The 21,181-nt window shown below is 44.5% G+C and overlaps 5 protein-coding genes across 6 annotated transcripts in view; 4 read left to right on the forward strand and 1 right to left on the reverse strand.

Annotated features, from left to right (window-relative positions):
* On the forward strand, positions 1–6,242 carry LOC132264383 (6-phosphofructo-2-kinase/fructose-2,6-bisphosphatase). Of its 2 annotated transcripts, XM_059764576.1 has the most exons (8): positions 15–258; positions 505–738; positions 848–1,008; positions 1,513–1,647; positions 1,711–1,968; positions 3,873–4,091; positions 4,700–4,934; positions 5,998–6,242. In XM_059764576.1, exons 2-8 carry the CDS (start codon positions 558–560, stop codon positions 6,135–6,137), a joined length of 1,329 nt encoding a protein of 442 aa, XP_059620559.1. In that variant the 5' UTR covers positions 15–258; positions 505–557; the 3' UTR covers positions 6,138–6,242. The 2 variants fall into 2 exon arrangements, with proteins under 2 accessions (XP_059620558.1, XP_059620559.1); XM_059764575.1 differs by having other exon boundaries at positions 1–258; positions 1,513–1,968.
* The window catches only part of LOC132264394 (uncharacterized), a 22,372-nt gene continuing 7,344 nt past the window's right edge, over positions 6,154–21,181 (reverse strand). Inside the window, exons 5-13 of the mRNA XM_059764591.1 lie at positions 17,911–18,028; positions 16,538–16,674; positions 15,221–16,175; positions 12,476–12,829; positions 11,804–12,152; positions 11,028–11,165; positions 10,860–10,961; positions 6,918–7,747; positions 6,154–6,471 (exon numbers count right to left, since the gene is read on the reverse strand). Of these exons, the coding sequence (XP_059620574.1) occupies positions 6,240–6,471; positions 6,918–7,747; positions 10,860–10,961; positions 11,028–11,165; positions 11,804–12,152; positions 12,476–12,829; positions 15,221–16,175; positions 16,538–16,674; positions 17,911–18,028 (3,215 nt within the window). The 3' untranslated portion in view covers positions 6,154–6,239. The remainder of the gene's footprint in view (positions 6,472–6,917; positions 7,748–10,859; positions 10,962–11,027; positions 11,166–11,803; positions 12,153–12,475; positions 12,830–15,220; positions 16,176–16,537; positions 16,675–17,910; positions 18,029–21,181) is intronic.
* LOC132264385 (uncharacterized) lies at positions 8,354–9,217 on the forward strand. Its single transcript, XM_059764578.1, has one exon. The coding sequence runs from the start codon at positions 8,381–8,383 to the stop codon at positions 9,164–9,166; it is 786 nt and encodes a 261-aa protein (XP_059620561.1). The 5' UTR covers positions 8,354–8,380; the 3' UTR covers positions 9,167–9,217.
* LOC132264386 (probable glutamate receptor) lies at positions 9,169–10,089 on the forward strand. The gene has a single exon (XM_059764579.1). It carries the CDS (start codon positions 9,258–9,260, stop codon positions 9,948–9,950), a length of 693 nt encoding a protein of 230 aa, XP_059620562.1. The 5' UTR covers positions 9,169–9,257; the 3' UTR covers positions 9,951–10,089.
* LOC132264384 (solute carrier family 35 member F6) lies at positions 11,240–13,026 on the forward strand. The gene is made up of 3 exons (XM_059764577.1): positions 11,240–11,598; positions 11,671–12,146; positions 12,332–13,026. The coding sequence occupies exons 1-3, from the start codon at positions 11,522–11,524 to the stop codon at positions 12,919–12,921; spliced, it is 1,143 nt and encodes a 380-aa protein (XP_059620560.1). The 5' UTR covers positions 11,240–11,521; the 3' UTR covers positions 12,922–13,026.

Raw genomic sequence — 21,181 nt, forward strand, 5'->3', positions numbered from 1 at the left:
TGTGTGTGTGTGGTTGTCTCGCTCTCGCACGCATCCAGACGGGCGGCTCAGTGACGCCGTCTCGCTCTGGCGCACTCGCGGCATCTCGCTCGTCGGGGAAAAATTGTCAGACCACCTCTTCTGGGCATGTGGCATTTTGATAACAAACATTTTCCTGCTGATTTTCCCACGGAGAACTCCACTTGAGCGCTCCGTCGCGGCGAGAAGTCGATTCTACGCATTGTCAGCTGAGAATTGTGTGTGACACGTGCTTTCCGGGTAATTTTCCACTGGCTTTTCCCACCCCACCTCCCAAAAGGGCGCTCTCCTTCTCACAGTGTTGTGGTCAATTTTTGTGCCCCATGAGTTCTGCGTGTTGTTTGCTGCGATTGCCTCCGTGATTTCCTTGTCAGCCACCAATCGACCTTCCTGATAAAACTGGCCGAGCAACAATAATCTCGCGCCGCATTAGTTGTCCGAATTAGCATTTCTAATGGTCTGTCTTTCTGTGGCGCTTCATCGCAGGTGAACAGAGCGCGAGACTCTCCTCTTATGCAGCCAACCTGAGCACCTCCGCCATGGATCTCAAGTCGCTGGGATGGAAGTTCCTGAACAAGGAGACATTCGGCTATGGCGAGCGCGCCAACTACGTGAACAGCCCGCATGTGATCGCCATGGTGGGCCTGCCGGCCAGGGGCAAGACCTACATTGCCAAGAAGCTGTCGCGCTATCTCAACTGGATTGGGATCAACACGAAAGGTAAGGAAGCACAGCGCCAGAGCGTGATCTCGCGCGCGCGTCAAGATCGCGCGCTATCGCGCAAGGTCAGCCGCTCAGTTCAAGGGCTGTTTTTCTTCCCATTCAACAGTGTTCAACTTGGGCGAGTACCGCCGCCACGCCACCACGGCGTACAAGAGCCACGAGTTCTTCCGGCAGGACAACGAGGAGGCCATGGCCATCCGCACGACGTGCGCCATTAAAGCCCTGGAAGACGTCTGTAAGTGGCTGAATTCTGGCGGTGAAGTTGCGGTACTCAAACATTCACAATTTATCTCTTCTCCTCTTGTCTCAAGTCTCTTGGGGCTGGAATCCCCCCAAAGGTCTGCGCAGCCTTCCCTCCGCGGCCGTGCTTTATTCGCAATAATCTTTCATGCTAAATTCCTTCACAATTGCAATAGATTCCGCAGATTCTCTTTGTATTTTTCAAAACTTAGTGAGAAAATACCGTTGATTTCACGTTCAGACATTTATTAACTACCGAAAAAATTTGATTAATTCATGTTAAGTATTTTGAAGAGTGAAAAGTACTATTTCACGACGAAATTGTGGCCAAAAAGAAGCATTTAAATAGCAGCAAAGTGAGTTCTGCGCCGCCGCCGCAGTTGCGAATCGGCGCAGAACTCTGCGAGCGAGTGAGATAACGTAATCACGCCGGAGGATTCCAGCCCCAGAGACTCTGAACTGACTTTCGCCCCACCCGTCATAAATATGCCAAATGAAACTGAGCGCGATTTTCGTGTGCGGCTTTTGCAGGTGTTTGACGCCACGAACTCCACAAAGGAGCGCCGCAAGATGATAAGGAACATCGTGGTGGACAAGATGGGCTATAAGCTGTTCTTCGTCGAGTCAATTTGCGATGATCCACGCATCATTGAGCAGAATATCATGGTAAAGCGCATGCAAGTGTGTCACACAGGCAACTGTTTATATCTCACTGCAGATGCATTGCAGGAGGTGAAGATCAGCAGTCCAGACTATAAGAATATGAACACAGAGGCCGCACTAAAAGACTTTCTTCTTAGAATTGAACATTACCAGGAGAAGTATCAGCCACTTGATGAAGTGGAGGAAAATGTGCTGTCGTACATGAAGATATTCAACACTGGCGAGCGAATCGTCGTCAATCGCCACGAGGGACACATTCAATCGCGCATTGTCTACTATCTCATGAACATTCACATCACGCCGCGAACAATCTACTTCACCAGGGTGAGTTTCCTGCGCCCGCGCGCGCGCGCTCTTCCTTGTACACCTTCTTGCCATGATGGCGTCTATTCAGCTGGTGAGGCATAAAACTATCAAAAGTTAGCGTCTTATTGTACTTTTCGAAGGATCCCTTAGAATCCTGAAAATATTACTTATATTACTTTTAGCACCAAAGATTTCCAGTTTGTCTATAATGGTGAAAACACAGCAGTTGTCTGGCGAAGAAAATTGATAGAGGTCATCATTTTCTTCACCACACGGTTTTACTCAGTCCACTCATTGACAGACACTGTGGGAGCAAGAAGGAAAATACACGATACGCGCGGTGAAGAAAGAAATGATCTCTATCAACTTTCGCTAGACAAATGCTGTGTTTTTACCATAATATTAAGTGGCCTCATAGTGCAGTTAGTAGTGCGTTCGCCTGGCGATGCAGAGGTCCCGAGATCAAATCCCGTCGAGTGCACTTGATCTCGGCAAGGGGAAGAAAAAAAGCCTATAATTAATTTTAATTTAAATGGTCTTCCAACGCAGTAAAAAGAAAAGAAGTTGTGTGTGCGTGGTGTAGGCCGCAAGGGGGGGGGGGTTGATTTTCCAACTGAAAAAAAAATAGTTAGTTCAGTTCTCAGTGAAAGGGGGAGGGAAAAATGTGTGTTTCCCTTGGCAAAAAAAACAAAAGAAGGGACCAAATATTCATTCAAATGCTGAAGTTGAAGTAGTTGTGTTGGTTGTTGTTTATATCGTCGGTACCGTGCATGGTCGGTCCCGAATTAACACCACCCACCCACCCACCACCACCACCACACTCACCGAAAAAAAAACACAAGTAAAAACATAAATATTATCAATCAAGCCCAAGAACAAAAAGCAGTTACATTTGATGAATGAAATAAAATGAATGGGAAAGATAATTGAAAAAAAGAGAGGTGGTAAAAAAAGAGAGAATAATAAATAGAAGATATAAAAAAATAACAATAGAAAAATGCTTTAAAATATTATAAAAAAAAATATATTACATAAATGGAAAAAGAGATAATAGACATATAAAGAGGGAGGGGGGGGAGGGTGAAATAAGAAAAGAAAAAGAAAAAAGTAGTAGAGAGATATATATCCGATAATAACGGGAAATATTGTTCAACACAAAAGAGAGGAGGAGGGGTGGGTTTTATTATACATACAAAAGAGTAAGAGAAAAAGAGAGCTCAATTCAGTTTGATTGGGGGAGGGGAAGAGAGAGGGATTGATCAACCTCACCAATGCAAGATAAAATGCAATGGGCCACCGCATTGACTGACTGACGACATTGCACATGATGAATAAGCGCGCGCCCGCCCGCCCCCTAATTAAATCTTCTCTCGTGCTGCTCTATACACTAGAATATTGGCCAAAGTTTGTGTGAATAATGCTGCTGGGATCGATTGATGAAAACAAAAGGGGGGGGGGTGGTAATATCTGTGGAAATTCACACGAGCTGTGAGCAGCAGCAGAGAGTATAAAAGTTCTTCTCCCAATTGTATTGATTGATGGAAAAAAATGATGAAAAAGGTTCTCTTCTAACTCCTAGTGTCCCGGAATAAGATTGTGATGAGATAAAAGTGCTTTTGAGGAGCGACTTGCTGCATGTAAACTTAGTTAGAAAAATATATACCACAAGTTCCGAATAATCCCCAAGGATCAAGATGATTCTTCAAAGTCAGGATCGATCAATAATCCCAAGATCAGGCGAAGGCAAAAATTAGATAGAAAAGAAGGGGGGAGGAAAGGAGAGGAGGGAAGATCCATCATACCTAATTTAATAAACCGTAGGAATAATTGATCAAAACTCGCGTGTTGCCAGCAAGAGAAATAAATCAACTTTTCCGCCACTTCCGGAGAGAATGATGACTCTGACAATTCCATTCTTCCAGCACGGCGAAAGCGACCACAACATCAGAGGCCTGATTGGTGGCGATTCGGACTTGAGCTCGCGCGGCATTCAGTACGCCAAAGTGCTGGCGAACTACATCAAGGACCAGCAGATCGATGGCCTGCGCGTGTGGACGTCATGGCTCAAGCGCACCATTCAGACCGTCGCGGATGTGCGAGCGCCGCAAGAGCGATGGAAGGCACTCAATGAGATTGACGCGGTGAGCATTTATTTAACGCCATTTATGGATTAGTTTGGTGTGATTTTGAGCGCAATATTTGCAGATATTATCAGAAGATCATTAGTTATCTTAATCTGGCATCTTATCACGTGATTTCTACCCACAAATCTTAGGTTTATGAACTTATTTAAACCATGTAACTAGTTTAATCTCGTCTTCTTCTCAAAATACTCCAATAATTTCATACATTTGAGGATTTTAAATGCGTTTATTCGCGATTTTATAAGAGTGTAGTTTATAAGAGGATTTTTGTGGTAAATTTCCACACGAATATCTCCTGCGACACCTCACTGATAACATTGTGAGCTAATTATCAATTACTTTTCATACCTTTTAGATTAATGAGATCTAAAATGACGGTAAATTCAGTATAATAATAACGATTTTTTAACTTTTTAATCTTCTTTTCATGAGAATTTTAACACAGAAGAATTTTCTTAACTTCTTCAGCGCATTTCTAGTTCAATCATTCTCATAAAATGCTTCAAATCAAGACAGAAAGATCATTTTACACATCACGAACACCGGAAATAGATTGCTTTTCCTCATCAAATGTGTCTCTCTTCCGCCTCGGCTGTGTGTTGCAGGGCATCTGCGAGGAGATGAGCTACGAGGAGATCAATAAGAAGTACCCTGAGGAGTTCCGGGCGCGTGACCAGAACAAGTACGCGTACAGATACCCGCGCGGCGAAAGCTACGAGGATCTTGTGGCGCGCCTGGAGCCCGTGATCATGGAGTTGGAGCGCCAGGGTAATGTGCTGGTGGTGTCGCACCAGGCTGTGCTGCGCTGCCTGCTCGCCTACTTCCTCGACAAGACATCAGGTGAGTTCACCCACACGCGATAATATTTTGCCAGTATTTCAGAAAGTGCGCCGTTTGCGTCAATAAAGTGCAAGTGATGCAAATCTCTGTTATTGTAAACTGAGTTCATGGAAACTCTCCGTGGATCAACAAGTTTATTTGACATGTCAAAGTAGTGGAAATCAGAGTAATATCTCTGGGTGTAAACATGTTGACGGCAAACATGAACTGAATAGGAGAGTGCCGGGGAAATATGCTTAAACTTGAAATCATTTATTACTTTAGACGATTTCTCTTCCCCTTTTTTTCACAATGTCTCTCTAAACTCTATGAATACGAAACAATTCCAATAATTGGAGAATCGAAAGGAAAATTCCTTCGTATAATATTAATGAAGTTAAATGACATAATAGAATTCTCCTTTTTGCTGTAATTAATATTGAGTTCTTAACTCTCGTTTCGTAAAGAATATTCTCACATGAAATGGTTTAATTATTTTTCTTTCTATTAACACTAAATGAGCTTTTCTCTCATGATAATTGGTTCTCAGAGTATTTTCATTAATTATCCTCACTCATATGTTTCTGTTTTTTTTTCTATATTCTATTGAATGTAATTTTCCATTGATTATTGAGTTAAGAGAACAAACAGTTAAAGACTATAAAACATTCCGTTTCATTAATATTTCGTGAACACAACAAACAATGCTGATATTTGAGAAAAACTCACGTTTATTTTGTTTCAGTATTGTAATTGTTGACAATCAAATTAGTTGCACTGTTTATTATTGTAATTTGACATGGAAAATAAACTTGTTATCAATTTTTGTGCATGAAAAATTAAGCGAAATATAATTTTGTCTATTTTCCTAAGACATTGTGCACGATTTTAGCAATTTAATATAAGGAAATTTACACAGAAAATGTGAAGGAAAAACGCATAAGAAATATATATTTTTTAGCGAACACTTTCTGCACACTTTTCTGCTTATTCATTGATAAATCTTTCACTTACATAGCTTACAGAAAACTCACCTCCTTTTCTCTCTCTCTCTCTCTCTCTCTCTGTCTCTTTCCGTCGGCAGATGAACTTCCCTACTTGCAAGTGCCTCTTCACACCGTCATCAAGCTGACGCCCGTCGCATACGGCTGCAAAGTGGAGCACATCAAGCTGCCCATCGATGCCGTGGACACGCACCGTCCGAAGCCCGCGGATGCGAATTAGAGGGCGCAAAGAGAGATGCCGGCCATCAGGATTTTATTCACCTTCAACAGACCAACCTTTATAGTTGCACATTGTGAGGAATTAAAAGGCGGACAGGAAACTTTACACGAGCGTCTTTGTCACTGTGTTGGCACGTTGGCGATCCTGACGCAACTTCTCCTCCTTAAACGCCTGCTCATTGGCCTTGCGCTCGATGCGCCGCTCGGCACGATACTCCTTCAGCAGCCTCTTACGCTCCCTCTTCTCTTCCCGACTCTCATCCTTCGGCCGAATAGACAGGACACTCAGTGTGGATCGCACGCTCTCGCACACCGACATGGCGGAAGAATCTTCCCTGCAATCGAATCAATAATTCGAGATTGAAATGACTTGCAAAAATCAGAGTGACGCAAAATATGGAGAAAATCATTGGGAAAAATGGATTGCTGTCGTTGGTTAGAAATTAGAATTTTCCACTTGAAAGAAGCGGATTTTGTGGATAAAATCAAATCAGAATTCACTGAAATATTGTTGGGTTTGCCATAGAAGAGCTTGAAAAAATAATCTTTCAATTTTTTTTAAGGACAATGATTTTACCGAAGACAAAAGACCGATAAGGGCCGATTTAAAAAATCATATTAAGAGCTTGTTGCAAAGAGTTTTCAATTGGTTTGTCTATGTCCTTGAATCAGCAATTGAATCTGTTTTTAAGGCTTTGCTATTTCTGAATCCTAATCCAACAATTTCTTCTGGCATTTCTCCACCGGAAAAGTGTTCTCAGGACAATTTTCTTAAGCTCACCTGAGATTTTTGCTGTTGAACTTGTTGACTTTGTCCACTGTGAGTCCCTTTTCGCCATCCAGGACATTCTTGGGAATACCTCTGCTGCCAATCTCGATCTTCTTGCTCCTCCTGGCGCTCTCAATCAGTCTGGGCTTGTGCGTCTGTGCAGAAGTGACCGTGAGAATGCTTTCGCAGTCAATCTTGGGCTTCTCATCGTCCTCCACTTCAATCTCCACCATCTCTTCGTCCGAGACCTCTTCCTGCATCTTCCGGATGCGCTCCTTGTCCCACGCCTTGTCGTACGTCTCATACTTGTCCAGCTTGCCCTTCGTCGCCAGCTGAATCAGCATGTCATTGGTGTAGTTGAAGTCACCCTCCTCCAGATCCTCGCAATCCAGCGCGCCAATCTCCGACTCATCGTAGTTCGCCATGAACTTCTCGAAGCGATCATCCAGGAGCGTGAGTTGCTCATTCCTCCGCATCACACTGCTGGAGATTGAGTACTCTGTGAAGCGCGACTTTGTCTCGACGCCGCCAAATTTATGCTTCTTGAACTGCTCAAGCTCTTCGATTTCGTCATCCTCCTCAACTTCAAACTCATCCTCCTCCTCCTCATCTTCCCACTCTTCCTCATCATCTTCACTACCCTCAGCCAGCGCCTTATCCATGAAGTCGTCCTCCAGCTCATTGGCGGGATTCTCGTAGTCAAAGTCATCGTCCAGCGCGGCCACGATGTCGGGATCCAAGTGAGGCTGAGGCCCGAAGACAGGTGCGGCCTTGTTCAGCATGCCCTCCTCCTCCTCGACGGTCGACGGGAACACGGAGCTCGGCAGTTGAAGACGCGAGTCCTGCGAAAAGGGCGGAATATTAATTATTAATCGACATGATTTGCATGCAAAAAGGTTAGTGGAACACACAACATCGAAGCCAGAGGCCCATTATCAGGACGAATTCTGTACAATTGGCAGTGAAGAGTAGAGAAATTAATTTTCAATGCTGAGTATCCTAATATATATATATATATAGATCTCAATTGAGTTGAGTTTGCGTCAAAATTTAAAGTGTCTCGAAATGAATTCTATCATTTTCCGTGAATCGCATTAAGTTGTACAAGATTGAAACCTTTCCAACGAACCCTGATTTATAAAGATTGATTATTTAGAAGTTGAGATATGAAAGGTGGAAAGGTCACACTTTTACCAGCCCATTGTATGAAGTATCAACTGAAGTTGATTACGAACCGATTTAAGGCGGTTATGAGTTATTAAATTATAAATTGAGTTGGCCATATTTCGAGTTGTTTTTGTTGCCCAGCTCACTCATAAGCCAGCCTTGATTATTCGCTTATTATGCTGTAAAGGGGAAAAATATTTCAAGATTGACAACCCCTTTCAATAAAGGTTTCTTTTCACTTTCCACCCTCAAAATCCGGAGCAGAATACGGAGTAGGTCTTCTCCCAGTCAATTGCCAGTCCTCAGACATGAAAGTCATCTTTTCTCTTGCACTGCTGCTCATTAGCTGTGACTTTTCGCTGCCTCTCACGGAGAAAATCCTCGAGAATTTCAATCTCCATCGCGATTTGGATGTCTTAACGACAAGTATCATCTCAAAACTCGATCCTGGAATATGTTTCGCCTTCATCACAGATCGCCAGTACTATGAACTCTTGCGTGAGAAGCTATTCGAGAGTGGTGTGGAGGATTATCCCATCTTCCTCGTGCTGATCAGTGACTCCGAAGATCTCCTCTCGCCCAACTATCGCACTGTCCGGATGCTGCAGGAGATCAGGAAGGCCAATTGTGGCGCCTTCGTGATCTATCTGGCCAATGGTATTCAAGTGGAGCGCTTCCTGCGCTTCGGCGATCGACATCGATTGTTGCACAGCAAGGCGAAGTACGTGCTGCTGCACGACTATCGCCTCTTCACCGCACGCATGCAGAGCATCTGGAAGAAAATCATTAATGTGATCTTCGTCCGGCAGCTGCACACGCACAAGCGACACAGTGGCGGCAATTCCTCGAGTCCCTGGTTTGAGCTCACAACTGTGCCCTTTCCACCGCCCCTGAAGGAGGTTTTCGTGGCCAAGAGAGTGGACTTCTGGCAGGACGGCAAGTTTCGCCACCGTGAGAAGCTCTTCGAGGACAAGACTAGAGATCTCAAAGGTCAGATCCTCCAGGCAGCGCTTCTCGATCACGTTCCCGCCGTCACGGTGCGCACCAATGGCTCAGACGCTACAGGCAAGTTAAAAGAATATTGGCTAATGTGAAGATATTTTTCCTTGAGTTTAACTTTAAATCGACCTCTTAGCTAAAAAATCTTAAGTCACCACAGAAATCTTCTCCGGCGTGGAAGTGCAGATGGTGAAAGCTCTGGCACAGGCGCTCAACTTCCGCGTCTCCTTCTACCAGTCGCCGAATCCCGACACCGAGAAGTGGGGGCGCTTCCAGCTCAACGGCACATTCAGCGGTTTGCTGGGGGAAATCGTGTCCGGCAGATCTGACTTTGCGCTCGGCGATTTCCACTACACGCGCTACCATCTGGGGCTGATGGATCTCAGCATTCCGTACGACACTGAGTGCTGGACCTTCCTCACGCCCGAAATCCTCTCGGACAACTCCTGGAAGACACTGATTCTGCCCTTCAGTCCGGAGATGTGGATCGGTGTGTGTGTGTCACTGCTCGCCGTCGGACTCATCTTCTTCCTCCTCTCCACCTTCTATGTCTACATTCACCACAAGATGACACCACACCACACCCAAAAGCATTTCCGCGTGCAGAATCTGGTCTTCTGGACGACGCGTGTGGAGCAGGAAGCGCCTGAGAATCCGCCCAAAGTGACAGAGCCACGCAGATCCAAGGATATCTTTGATGACTTCTCCAATTGCATCCTCTACACGTACAGCATGCTTCTGCTTGTCTCCCTGCCGCGGCTTCCGCGCGCCTGGGCCATCAGACTGCTCACCGGCTGGTACTACATCTACTGCATCCTTCTTGTCGTGGCCTACAAGGCTAGCATGACGGCCATCCTGGCCAATCCCGTTGCCAGGTGAGTTGAGCAGATTCCAATGACTTGAGCCAATCTATATTTAAAGACTTCCAGCACCTCTTGTGGTGGTTTGACAAATTTCTAATGTTCAGAAGACTTATGATGCTCAATAGGAGCTTTCCAAAGAGCCCAAAATCAACAATATCAGGTCGTTAGAATCAGAGTTATGCCATAAAATTAAGGTGTCAAAGAAGACCATTGAATTTGAGGCAGGAAATGACTCAAATGGTGTCAAATAAGACAAAAAAAAACCTTGAATTTGGGCCCAATTCAACGACGCTCTCTTCCTTTACAGGTTGACGATCGACAGCATGGAGCAGCTGGCCAACAGCAAAATGGGCTGCGGCGCCTGGGGCACGGAGACCAAGAAGTTCTTTCTCACATCACTGGACGACACCAGTCAGCTCATCGGTGAGCGCCTGGAGGACATCAACAGTGCCGACGAGGCGGTGGATAAGGTGGCACAGGGCGCATATGCCTTCTACGAGAACGAGCACATGCTGAAGAAGTTGCGCGCCGCACGCAATCAAGAGGACGACCAGCAGATCATGCACATCATGCGCGAGTGTGTCATTCACATGCCCATCGCGCTGGGCATGCAGAAGAACTCTCCGCTCAGAGTGGCTACGGACAAGTATGTGCATCGTGTTACGGAGATGGGACTGGTGAGGAAGTGGCTGAGCGACAGCATCGAGGAGTTCGCGTTCAGCGTCGAGCCGCCACCCGAGGGTGCAATTGTGAATTTGAAGAAGATGACAGCGGCCTTTGTGGCACTGGGCTTGGGCTACTTCCTAGCCACACTGGCACTCATCGCGGAGATAATCTATTTCCGTTGCGTGACGCAAAAACATCCGCGCTATGACAAGTACAATCTGGCCAAGTTCTACCAGAAGTAGAGGGAGAAAAAACTCACCTCCAGGCACTCCCACACGACCTCCGATCGGGGGCGCAGGTGCTGCAGGTAGTCGTAGTCATCGTCGAAGTAGATTCCGTACTTAGTTTGCTCCTCCTTGCGCTGCCAAGAGGAAGAAATACACGTGTTGTAAACAGAGACATAACCTCACTTTCAAAGGGGGCTCACTTTCTCCTTTGCCGGCGTCGCCTGCACCAGGACATGCTGTGGGGCACTATCATCGGCAATCAGTGGATCCTGTTGACTGCGATTCACCACGTGAAAGGTCACGGAATTGTTTTTATCGATGAATCTCTTGCGTCTCCCCTGTGAAAAGGTAAACACAGCAAAACACACAATCAATTTGCTGTATTATAGCAAATAATTTCAACATTTCTCACCATTTTCCCCAAGAAGAATGTTTATTGAATAGTTTTAGAGAAAATATTGCGAGATTTCAGCACAATTTCCCTATAAAAATGAGAAAAAACACTGTCTTTGTTCCAAAACTCACACGCTGTTATACCAATTTGACACTGTGATACAGAGTGATGCACTTTTAGCACTGCAGTGCTAAAAGTCAGCTGATAAGGCCATTAGTCCGTAAACAAGCCGATCGTCGTCAGTTTTCTTTGTGTTTTTCACTGTGAAAAGTCCACGATTCAGCGTTTCCTCCTGCTCAAATGGCCTGGTCAAAGTATCAACTCATTCTGGCCGTCACAATGGTGGTCACGGGATCCATAAACACGCTCAGCACGAAGTGAGTGGCCAGAATACAGCCAATGAAGCCTCCAAAATTAAGTGCTTTGTCTCTCTCCCTGACGCATTTTAGATGGGCGGACAATCTAGAGTCACAGGGCGCGGACGGGAACGTGAGGGCGTTCTCGCATCCCTTTGTACAGGCGTGCGCCATGTTCCTGGGCGAGATGCTGTGTTTACTGGCCTTTAAGATGCTCTACTACAACCTCAGGCGGCGCCGCGACGGCTCTGAAGACACACACGAGCTCACGAAGGGCAACAGGGACTTCAATCCTTTTATTCTCTTCGTGCCCGCCATGTGTGACATGATCGCCACGTCTATCATGTACATTGGGCTCAATCTCACCTACGCATCCAGCTTCCAAATGTTCAGGGGTTCCGTGATCATCTTCGTGGGTATCCTCAGTGTGGCCTTCCTCAATCGCGTGCTCAAGGGGCGCGAGTGGACGGGCATTGTCTTTGTCATCATCGGTCTCGCCATCGTCGGCGTGTCGGACTTCATCGCCAACGACGGCGGAATCGCGCATTCCCGGAACAACGTCATTACAGGTGAGTCTGGCCAAGGTCCACACGCTTTGCCTTCACAGGTGCTCCTCGCCCGGAAGACTTCACGACCCAATTCAACTTCACGATCGCATCTATATAGTTAAATGAAATCCTGATTTCTATATTCACGAACACCGCAGGTGTTTTTCCCGATTATCCTGACCTTAACATATCTCTTCCACTTGCAGGTGATTTGCTGATCATCCTGGCGCAGATCATCACGTCCGTCCAGATGGTATACGAGGAGCGCTTCGTGGCCGGCCTGGATATTCCGGCACTGCAGGCGGTCGGCTGGGAGGGATTCTTCGGCTTCTCCGTGCTCGGCACATTACTGATCCCCTTCTACTACATCCACGTGGGTCCGCCATTCAACAACAATGCACGCGGCACACTCGAGGACTTCGTTGACGCACTGATCCAGATTCGCAACAATTGGCAGCTCGTGTTCGCCATCGCCGGCACCGTGATCTCCATCGCCTTCTTCAACTTCGCCGGCATCAGCGTGACAAAGGAGATCTCCGCTACCACCAGGATGGTGCTGGACTCCGTGCGCACGCTGGTAATTTGGCTTGTGGCGCTGGCTGTGGGCTGGCAGCAATTCCACGCGCTGCAAATCCTGGGCTTTGGCGGGCTGCTGTTCGGCATGTGCCTGTACAACAATGTCTTCGTGCTGCAGTGCTGGTCGGCTGCGCGCGGCCTCTACATGCGGCAGCGCCACGGATATCAGGAGGCGCAGGGCATCATCACGATAAGGGCCGACGACCCACAAATCGCGTAAAGCCGCGTTTTCCCCCACTCATCAGCGCGCGTCCCGATGTTCACGAGAGTCTCCACGAAAGGCTGTAAACCATTTAAGGCGGAAATAAACCTACTCCGGATTTTAAAGAAACTTTTTCAGTGAAAGGATCGCTTTCGTAATTAACTTGACGATGGAAAGAGGAAAGAATAGAATAGATTAGTTTTAGAGTGCTTTGTGTGTGTGTGGGGGGGGGGGGGGCACCCAATTAAGTTTTTAGTGGGACGAGTGGGACTTATTTCAGACACCCCCCCCCCAGGGCTCTGTGAGCTCTTTGTATCTCTCCTTTTCTCTCTCTCTCTCTCAACCCTTCCACCACCAATTTTCTCCTACTATTTCCTCCTCTTTCATCCTTTAACTTTCCTTCATCTGTTCCATTCCTTGAATATATTCTAAAACTTGTAGATTTTACACAATTTTACTTACTAGATATCCTTGATACAGCAGTCACAGTCCAGTCCGCCCCGTTCTCAAGACACCCCTCCCCCACAATATCTCTCTTATCCATCCGACTTAGTTAGAGAGGAGAGGAACTCTTTCATCAAATTTTTCTTCAATCCTATCACAATTAAGAGATTTTTTTCTCCTTTGGCTCGAGTAAATTTCCAGATAATAGGTGTGTAGTACTTTTATTTTTCAATAGATCCAAGCGCACTACTATTCACACGACCTTTTTGTCCAATATTCATTCTATTGCAGAGAACATGAGTCTGAGGAATTTATCGAGGTGCATTCACTTATTGGTCCTGTCAGTCTATGCACAAAAAGCCCCGTGGGGCCACTGGTGTAATTTAATCCCCCCCCCCTTCAACTGAGTTGTGCTCTTTTTTTACTCTAAATAGACCTCTCTCTGTTAACTTATTTCCGTTATTAATCTATTATATTATCATCTCATTTCTTTTCTTATTCCTTTATTATTTATGTATATATGTGCTGGTCGGGCCTTCCCCCCCCCGCTCTTTTATCCATTTTTGTAATTATTCAAAATGCATTTTCTTCTATTGTTATCAAACGTTATCATTCATATAACTTTTATGTATCTCTTTTTTTTTGCCTTTCTCTTCCAATGTTTATGATATGTTGTTTTTTATTCATCAATGTAACATTCATTCTGCTCTTTGACAGTGATGTGTGATGTGTGTGTGGTGGTGGTACCTCCCTCCCCTCCCCCTCCCCCTATCCTATCCTATTGTTTTCGGTGAATATAAGGCCAGGATGAAATACAAACTCAGCACTTACTTGAATGCCTTTACATATAATAACTGTTATTTTTTGCCAAACATTTCTACTGAACTACGCTTTTTTCTCAGTTGGAAAATCAACAGCAACTTTTTTTGGCCTTTGACCATTGATAAAAACTTTTTCCTTCCTTCCGAGAGATCAAATGCATTCGACGAGACTTGATTTCGGGACCTCTGCATCGCCAGGCGAACGCGCTACCAACTGCACTATGAAGCCGCCATGGAAAGAGTTCTTACTCCCACACTGCAACTTTACGCTTCGTGTTCAGCAAACTGTAAGAATGTTTTTTTAATTAGCCATAGAGGAGTTAAGAATGCGAATTATTTATCTCTTTCCATGGCGGCCTCATAGCGCAGTTGGTAGCGCGTTCGCCTGGCGATGCAGAGGTCCCGAAATCAAATCTCGTCGAATGCACTTTGATCTCTCGGAAGGAAGGAAAAAGTTTTTATCAATGGCCTATAAGGCATTTATCCATTAGCAAAAAAAGAAAGAATTTACAAACGACTGAATAATACTAATACAAAGTCAATCTGATAAATATTTCGTCTGTGTTTGAGTGTTTCGTGGTTAATAAAGATCCGAAGAATGCTCAGAAAAAAGTCGTCAATATATAATATCGTGCGGTGTACAACTGAAACAATGTATAATAATAACAAATTTGTTCCGACGAGGAAGCAATGAAAAATATAATAGTCAGAGGGGGGGGGAAATACATGCGAAATATTATGTGTAAGTTAAAAAAACCAGTTCGTTGAGCTTGAGCGGGGGGGGGGGAGGAAAAATCAAAACAACCTCTCTCTCCTCTCTCTCCAAGAAAAAAAGGATTTCTCTCAGAGAGATCGAAATTATGGTGTTTTCCATTTCATCAAAGCGCGGCCTTTATTTAAGATTTGTGCTACAACACTAGCTTGTTACTGCCTCTGCTGCACTGTGGGCATGGGCGAGTGCGACGGACTAGAACTTGAGGTGCTGCAATCGAACAAACTCGGGCTACTAATACTGATCCGGAAGCCGTCGTCGGGCATGTGACACGTCAGACTATCGCTTTGCGAACTTTGCGCCATTGGATACTCCGCCGGGGCTTCTTGTCGCTGCAGATGAGGCCACTGGCGCGGCAGGCTGTTCTGGCAATAGTTTGCCTGCTGCTGGCTGCTGTCTGGCATCTGCGTTCCCCACATTTGCAGCGCCCTTAGCCGGTTCTGCGTAGACTTGCTGCTGCTGTTGTTGCTGTTGCTGCACGTCGGCTCCTGCTGTCGCTGCTCCGCCCCCGTACACGACGGGGGCCTCTGCGAACGTGACGCCGGGCTGCTGCTGATCGTACCCGTCTCCGCTGTACTGCACATACTGACTGGGATCATAGTCCTGTTGGTGGTACTGCTGATCCCCGTACTGCACACCATAGTCCGGCTGCGACACATACTGTTGGGCATCGTACTGTTCATATTGAGCCTGTCCATAGGCGGCTGCATCGTATTGAGGCTCGAAAGTATCTCCTGCGACTTCCCCTCCAAGCGCCTGATAATCTCCCCCACTGGCGTACTCCATTGCTGCCGGCGTGCCGCCAAACTGTCCCAGTTCACCCGCTCCATCGTACTGCTGCGGTTCCACTCTTCCAGCTCTCTCCTCATTTCCTCCTTCAGCCGCCGGATCGTCTCTTCGGGCGCGACTTCCGTCGCGTGAGGCGCCGCTCCTGGCTGCCGCCTCGGTTCGACTCTCGAGGACGCTCTGTCGGCTTCCCGAGCGGGAGAGTGTTGGGGTGTTCCGACTCTTCTCCACCTCCATTCGCTCGCTGGGGCGCTTGCTGTCTCCGCGTGGCGGGGAGCTGTACCCCATTCGCCCGGGCTCCACGGACACTCCGGCGTACTCTTGCTGCTTGGTGTAGCTTCGCTCTGGGGAGGCTGAGCCGCCAGTGGGGGAGACGACATCGGCTGCGCTGCTATCTCTGACCTGGTACTCTCCTGCCTGGGCGTCACTTGCATCCTGCACGTACTGGGCTGTGTATGATGGAAAAGAAACAGGAGGAGAATCAGAGCATATTTCCGGGGAAAAGAACAAAGAGAGGTGATTAGAAAAGCGGTCTAATTTAGCTACGCTTCGGCTCAGCTGCAGTTCCCAGTCAATTGGCCGGGCATGGGGGTGGGGGGGGGGGGGGGGCATTTGAGAGTGTGGGGCTCATGAATGAATGCAGCTCAACTGAAGCCAGTGAAGGGATGATCTTGTGAGCCTACAGTTACATTTGAAGCAAAATGAAATTGCCTTCCATGTCTCTTTGTGGTCTTTGCCAGGCAACCCATGAAATCATGATGTTCAGCAGTGGATCTCTATAGAGTGATCGCGAAATGACGGAGAGAAATACCTTCGTTAAAGATCTCTTCGGTGGGATTGACAATATCAACGTGATCAGTGTTTGGGATATTTGCAAAATCGCTATTCTTAGTCATTATTCTTGTGGTTAGATATTCTACATTTGCTTGTAGAGCTGATATCTCCTCCCTGGAAGCATAAAAGAGAAAGGGGCACCTCTTAGAATTTGCCACTCTTTTACCTTCTCCGCATAATTCAGCGCCTCCGAGTCACTACTAGACTGTGTGGGACCATTTCCGTTCCTATAGAGCGGATTCATATCCTTGTAACTCGCCCAGATCTGCCTCAGGCGCTCCATCAGCTCCCTGTTAGTCTGTCTCAAGATCTGTGTGTCATTTCTATACCCAGAAACAGTTTGTGTTACAAATAAATGTTTAAAATGTAGAGAGAGAGAAAAAAAATAGAGAAAAAGATAAAGAAATGTGACTAACTACTCATTCTTCGCAATCTTTTGGTGGTCGAATCTTCTTGGTTTTTGGTTTCGGTATTACTTTAATGCTCACATCAACCTTAAGGGGCGTTTTGGCAATTGGCTCGTCGCTTTGTCCATTGGGAACAATAATCCCTTGGCCGCTGTTGAATGCCAAGGGCCGAGAGTCATCTTCATTGTCTCTCCGGTGAGATCCAATCGGCTGATCTACAGGCACTTCGAGCCGTTGTTCTGCGCTTAACAACGGGCCAGAGATTCGGTGGATTGGTCTCAAAGTCTGAGAATCGGACACGCTTTTTGGCCGCCAGTCGCGCCCTAAGAAGGCAAACCAAAAACCAAGAATTAGAGAGACCAAAGGAAGCAGCATCACAATTCTCTCGCATGCACCAAAAAAGCCAAAAATCAAGACATAGAGAAGATTAAAAATAAAAATACCAGTCGTCAAGGGGGAGATTATGTGCCAAAAAATCTTTACACAAATTTCCTGAAACTTTCACGAAAAACTATGTGAAATATCTGTTACATTTTTGGCCCCTTGACAGAGTCAGAAAGATATATTTCTCCCTCGATTTAAGTACATTTTGAACTCTTATTTTTTAATCAAATGATTCTGCTAATAAATGAAAGTTTTGCGAATATCGACGCCAAAAATAAATGTCTTGAATTAATTCCATAGTCTAGAAAAGCACTGAATTTTTTCATATGTAAATAGATTTGAAAAAATGCGGAAATTGATGAACAAAGAAAATTTGGAAATAAAATTTCATAAATACATATTTTTCACACCATCATTTTTAAAGACTTTCCTGTACACCACCTTCAGATCACAATATCTCCCCCTTGCCTTAAGCTAAAAATCCAAGACACAAAGAGAAGGAAAAAAGCCAGTCACTTGAGTAGTAAAAATTGGTAATAGAAAATAAAGAAAATGTTACTTATGTTTCAATGAAGTGTCCTCTAATTTTTGCGTTAAGCTTTTGCACTCGGAAGTCAGTTTTTCCATGAGCTGTCTCTGATCATGAATCATTCCTTCCAGTTCGGAGACGGTGTTTGCTGGAAAGCACGGCCGGAAAGAGAAATTGTTTAATTTTGGAAATCATCGCATGTTTTTTTTTCTTCACTATAATTTGGCACTAGGCAGAGGCTTTTAAAAATGGATGGATGGATAAAAGCAGAAGAAGCTCATGGATAAACTTAGAATTGCGCTCAATATTGCTTTCCCCATCGCAATGTCCTTTATATCTTTGCCCATCCCGCAAAAATATCACCAAAATCAATGCGGATGAAAGCCAAGGAAATCATAAGCACAAGAAGAACACTCAGAGAAATCAATAGAATGAAACAAATTAAGAGCAGCTGAGAAAACTGTAGGTAATATTAAAATACAAATAAAATTTTAGAGCTGGAACTCCAAGTCCCAGCTCTACATGTAATCACTCACAACCTCCCTTCCCCAAAATCGCCTAAAAAGTTGGAAGGAAGGCATATTAAGAAGAAATTTGACGAATTCGAGAGGCACTTTGTTCGTGTTACGCCCGACCGACCGTCCTTTCGTCCTTCTGTCCGTCCATCCGTCCGTCCGTCCGTCCGTCCGTCTGTCTGTCGTGACAAACGAGCTTGTGGAGCCTAAACGGTAAGAGATATCGACATGCAGTTTTCACCAAAGGTTCATAGTATACAGTGGTAATGAAGATTATTTTGTCAAATCCAACCCCCCACCCCTCCGTCCGCCATTTTTACCACCCCCAAAATATACATTCCTCAATTTTTCAGCCCCTATGGCATGAATCGGCCTCAGATTTGAGTATGTTATAGCTGACCTCAAGACCTTTCCAACGAACCACCACTTAAGGACCTAGGACCTTCCAGACCCGAGATATTAGGGGCCAAATTTCAAAATTTAAAACGGCTATAACTCCGCTTCTAATTAACCGATCGCAATGATATTGTATTCATTGGAAAGGTCTCGTAAAATGCCATCTCCCACCTAAACAACATAACTTGGTAGGACCACCGCTAGAGGCGCAAAAGTTAAAAAAAATGATTTTCAAAAATTTCAAACTAAACAACTCGAAAAGTCCAGTATAAATTTTCTTTAAATTTTAGTATGTTGTAGCTGAGGTCAATACCTTTCCAACGATACCCTACTTGTAGGGCTTGATGTTTTGGGAGCGGAAATATGGGGGGTCAAAGTTCACACTTTTACCGGCCCATATCTCCGCTGTTTACCAACTGATTTTGATCATCTCTTCGCCATAAAATATGTCTCGGCGTCCTTAAGTAGGCTGTATACACAAAGAGTTTATGACGTCATAACGAATGCCGCCACATAAAAAAAAACTTTGAACGCCTGTATCTCGGCAAATCTTTCATGCAATTTAATGAGATTTTAATATGTTATAGCCCATGTCAAGACGTCTCTAAAAATAGGTTATAGTTTTTTGTGAATGCAATAGAACTAGAGTTATGACGGTTCAAAGTTTTCATATCAAATACGCTATAACTTCGGTTCTATTTATTCGATCATTATGGTTTAGGACTCGTTGGAAAGCTCTTGCAGAACTCTAAGACTGTTTAGAACAGCAGAATGTAATCAGACCACCGCCAGAGACGCTATTGTCAATAATAATATTTTTAAAATTTTGAAGTCAATAATTTTATTCCAAGGTTATTCTATTTTGAAAGCAATTTTTCGATACTTTAATAGATGAGTTTGAGACGTTTCCAAAATGGGGTTATACTTTTTTGTCACTGCCATAGAACCTGAGTTATGGCGGTTTGAAAATTGTCCGATTAAAACAAGGTTACTCGAGTTGGCCACATTGCGATTTGGCGGCGCCCAGCTGACCATAATCGTTCGCTTATCATGTCCTCTTGAAGTGCATCTTGCATGCTTAAAAGCATTTTTTTGTCTTGCACTTCTGGTGAAATTTCTTTACAAATACATCACGAAAAATAAATGGGTAATAAAGAGTGAAGATAATACGTTCGATGTGTATAATTAAGGGTTCAAGCTTAGGAGGAAACACTTGAAGGCAAATTTCTTTTAATGCGCTAACAGACAATTCTTTGAATAAGAAAAAATGCCCCATTGTTTGATTAGCAAATTTATCACAGGTAAAATTCGGCGAAAAATTGTCAAATAAAATCGCGTGCGACTGATTGATATGAAGACAACCTGATAAGATATCATTTGTGTGTGTGAAACTCATCTATAAAAGGGCGAAAAACGTAGAGGAAAGTCAGTTGTGCGGAATATTTGGACAGATTTACAGCTTTGTGTGATTAAAAAATCTCTTTAAAAAAGTGAGAAAAATGCAAATTTAATTATTCTAAAATATTTCGCAAAGTGAACAATAAAAAATTAGCCAATTTACAAAGTTTATATAAGAAGAAAAATCACTGATTAATCAGTAATGTGAATAGTCAAATATCCGACAATAAACCAACGATAAGAAGTTGATAAATCGCTCTACATCCGAAAATCGATAAGAACTTGCGCAAATACATTTCTGAGAAGAAGTAAATCCAAGAAAAATGTCGCAAGATCGTAAAAAAATGTCAGGTAAAAAAGGAATAACAATTTCTTGATTAATTTTATTAATTACTGGAATTATTATTTTAACTTCAGGCGCTTCTTCGTCACAAGCAAACAATCCAGAAAAACAAATGTTTCTTGAAGAAACGAAAGGAGAAACAGTGTCAACAACTGAGGAAAGCCGTAAATCGAGCCACAAATCATTTCCAACTTCGGAACACGGAATGGAATTCCAGCAGGAAATCTTCCTCTTCATTTGCCTTCAGGTTTTCGTCCTGAATTTTCCGGAATTTAAACTCGGATACGAAGTGTCGGGATTCGATAAATTCGACGACATTATTGTTAGTTTTCGCGATCGTAAATTCGTGTACTTCATTCAGGCCAAACACAGTGACACGAAAGACTTCATGACTGTTGACAACTTCCTGCAGCCGAACAGGGAAAAAGCGAAGAACAAGAAATTATGGGACAGATTGAATTTCCAGCAATTCGTCGACGCATTTTCAAAGTCAGAATTTCAGACCAAACTTCGAGAAGATTTCGAAGGATACGAAACACGTTTTATACTAGCGATGAATAATCAAATAATCGAATCAAACACAGAAAGGCAAAACAAAGCCAAAATTCACGAAGATGTTGATGAATATATCACTTATGTTTTCAATGTT

This window comes from Phlebotomus argentipes, unplaced genomic scaffold (assembly GCF_947086385.1).
Source record: "Phlebotomus argentipes unplaced genomic scaffold, Phlebotomus argentipes genome assembly contig_58, whole genome shotgun sequence".
In the NCBI taxonomy this organism is placed as follows: Eukaryota; Metazoa; Arthropoda; class Insecta; order Diptera; family Psychodidae; genus Phlebotomus; species Phlebotomus argentipes.

Bases quoted from the DNA above. Each gene is read 5' to 3' on its own strand.
- LOC132264383 (XM_059764575.1), top strand. From the start codon at position 558: ATGGATCTCAAGTCGCTGGGATGGAAGTTCCTGAACAAGGAGACATTC. The intron at 1,009-1,512 runs GTACTCAAACAT...CGGCTTTTGCAG, and splicing joins ATTCTGGCGGTGAAGTTGCG to GTGTTTGACGCCACGAACTC. The intron at 1,969-3,872 runs GTGAGTTTCCTG...CCATTCTTCCAG, and splicing joins GAACAATCTACTTCACCAGG to CACGGCGAAAGCGACCACAA.
- LOC132264385 (XM_059764578.1), top strand. From the start codon at position 8,381: ATGAAAGTCATCTTTTCTCTTGCACTGCTGCTCATTAGCTGTGACTTT.
- LOC132264386 (XM_059764579.1), top strand. From the start codon at position 9,258: ATGGTGAAAGCTCTGGCACAGGCGCTCAACTTCCGCGTCTCCTTCTAC.
- LOC132264384 (XM_059764577.1), top strand. From the start codon at position 11,522: ATGGCCTGGTCAAAGTATCAACTCATTCTGGCCGTCACAATGGTGGTC. The intron at 11,599-11,670 runs GTGAGTGGCCAG...GACGCATTTTAG, and splicing joins ATAAACACGCTCAGCACGAA to ATGGGCGGACAATCTAGAGT. The intron at 12,147-12,331 runs GTGAGTCTGGCC...TTCCACTTGCAG, and splicing joins CCGGAACAACGTCATTACAG to GTGATTTGCTGATCATCCTG.